The 2,332-nt window shown below is 71.4% G+C and overlaps 1 protein-coding gene across 1 annotated transcript in view; it reads left to right on the top strand.

The window, feature by feature from the left end:
• The window catches only part of LOC121362765 (C-Jun-amino-terminal kinase-interacting protein 2-like), a 5,849-nt gene extending 3,961 nt beyond the window's left edge, over positions 1 to 1,888 (top strand). The window contains exon 7 of the mRNA XM_041484545.1: positions 14 to 1,888. Coding sequence (XP_041340479.1) covers positions 14 to 1,888 — 1,875 coding nt within the window. The remainder of the gene's footprint in view (positions 1 to 13) is intronic.
• The last annotated feature ends 444 nt before the right edge of the window (positions 1,889 to 2,332 follow it).

Consider the following 2,332-nt stretch of genomic DNA (forward strand, 5'->3'; position numbering starts at 1 on the left):
CCCCCGCCCGCAGCCGCAGCCGCAGCCGCGGCCCCCCCGGCCGGAGCGGGACGGGGCTCCCGCGGAGCCGCTCAGCTCCGACGGGGAGGGCGCCCGGTCCGGCCGGGCCGCCAGCGTGCGCGGCCACCCCTCGGGCTCCTCGGAGACCACCTCGCCCTCCTCGGACCCGGGCATCGAGGCCGACCTCACGAGCCGCACGGCCAAGCCCTTCCTGCCCGGCGGGCGGCGCGGGGACGAGCTCAGCTCGCCCGGCTCCGACTCGGACGTGGACGGGGAGCTCGAGGCGGCTTTCGCCGGCGGGCGCCTGGTCAGCAACATGATCTCGTCCATCTCGGAGACCGAGCTGGACCTCAGCAGCGACAGCAGCAGCGGCCGCTCCTCCCACCTGACCAACTCCATCGAGGAGGCCAGCTCGCCCGGCTCTGAGGGCGAGCTGGAGCCCGAGCTGGAGGCGCCCGGCCTGCTGGGCATCAAGGACTCGCTGCTGCTGGACAAGGGCAAGGAGGACGAGGAGGAGCCGGCCGAGAGGGGCCCGCCGGAGCGCGGCGTGGTCAGGAGGGAGAGCCTGGCCGAGCTGAAGATGGACGCCTACTACGACAGCCTGGACCCGGCCGACGGCCCCGCGCCCGAGGGCCAGACCGACGTGTCCAGCGCCAGCCCCCTGGACCTGAAGATCGACCCCGACCACAGCCTGGAGAGCATCCGCCGCTCCTTCTACCTGCCCGTGGGGCCCAAGCTGATGCCCGAGGCGGACGAAGAGGACAACAGCGAGTACGACTCTGACTCGGAGTCGGAGCCCGACCTGAGCGAGGACTCGGACTCGCCGTGGCTGCTCAGCAACCTGGTGAACAAGATGATCTCGGAGGGCTCGTACCCCATCAAGTGCCCGGACGAGTGCTTCCAGAACAGCCACTCGCTCTGCGACACCATCTCGCCCGCCTCCGACCTGGAGCCCGAGATCCTGAGCGAGGCGCTGGACGAGGAGCCGGGCCCGCGGGACTCGCTGGCGGCACCGGCGGACGCGGCGGTGCCGGCGCGGTGCCAGCGCGGCGCCATCGAGCTGGTGGACATGGAGACGCTGCGCAGCTCCCTGGCCGAGGCCGAGCACGCGGCCGCGGAGCCGCCGCCGGAGCCGCCGGCCGAGGAGCCGGGGCCCTTCCTGTTCCTCAGCAACCCCACCAACGACACCATCGCGCCCGTGTGCCCCGGCCGCCCCGTCGCCCTCGGCCGCCTGGACGCCTCCGAGGTCCTGGCCACCCTGGGCTGCCGCCCGGCGTCACTGCCGCGGGTGTCCCCCGGCTCCGAGCCCGCTGTCCCCAGCGGGGATCGCCGCCCCGCCAGCCCCCGGCGCTGGGCCCTCGAGGGGGACCTGGACTCGGGCGTGCTGGAGGCCGACTCCATGATCGACGACGTCCGGTTAGCGCCCGACGCCGACCCCGCCGCGCTGGACGTGTCCACGGCCAAGACCAACCGCGGCTTCGCCATGGCCTTGGAGGAGGCCGAGCCGCCCTTGGTGGCCCCGCGCCGGGGCAGCCCGGCCGGGGAGGCGCCGGTGCCGCCGGAGCCGCCGGCGCTGGACGAGTCGCTGGCCTACGACTCGGTCAAGTACACGCTGGTGGTGGACGAGCACACGCAGCTGGAGCTGGTCAGCCTGCGGCGCTGCACGTCCGTGCTCAGCGACGACAGTGACATCCTGAGGGCCTGCGACGACGAGGTGGCCTTTGGGGACGGGCTGGTGGCCCCCGACGCGCGCAGCTCCTCCGAGGACTCGTCCCCCGAGGCCGACCTGCAGTTCTCCAAGAAGTTCCTCAACGTCTTCGTCAACAGCACCTCGCGCTCCTCCAGTAAGTGGCGGTGTCGTGTTGGGACGTGTCGTGACATGTCATGACGTGTCACGGTGTCCTGGGCTGGTCTGGGTGACGGTGGCACACCGGCTGCCCTCCGTGTCCTGCCCCAGCCGTTCCCATGTATCCTGTTGTGGTATGTCACGATATGTCACGGCGTGCCACGGGATGTCATGTTATGTCACGGGGTGTCGTGACATGTCGTGCCACACTGTCCTGGCTCTTCTCACACCAGCTGCCCTCCCTGTCCTGCCCCTGGCACCTTTCCCATGTGCCATGTCACGTCACGATATGTCACGCTGTGTCTGGGATGTCACGGCATGTTGTGACATGTCACGGGAGACGGGGCAGGCTCACAGCGACCACAAGGGTCTCCAGCCCTGCCCTGCTGGGCGGGGGTCAGGTGGGACCCCCAGGAGGGTTCTGACCCCAGGAGTGCCCCTCAGGGATGTGGGTGGGGGTGTCCCATGGGGGTGGCAGCTGTCCCG

The sequence above is a fragment of the Pyrgilauda ruficollis genome, unplaced genomic scaffold (genome assembly GCF_017590135.1).
Source record: "Pyrgilauda ruficollis isolate IOZ18807 unplaced genomic scaffold, ASM1759013v1 scaffold669, whole genome shotgun sequence".
In the NCBI taxonomy this organism is placed as follows: Eukaryota; Metazoa; Chordata; class Aves; order Passeriformes; family Passeridae; genus Pyrgilauda; species Pyrgilauda ruficollis.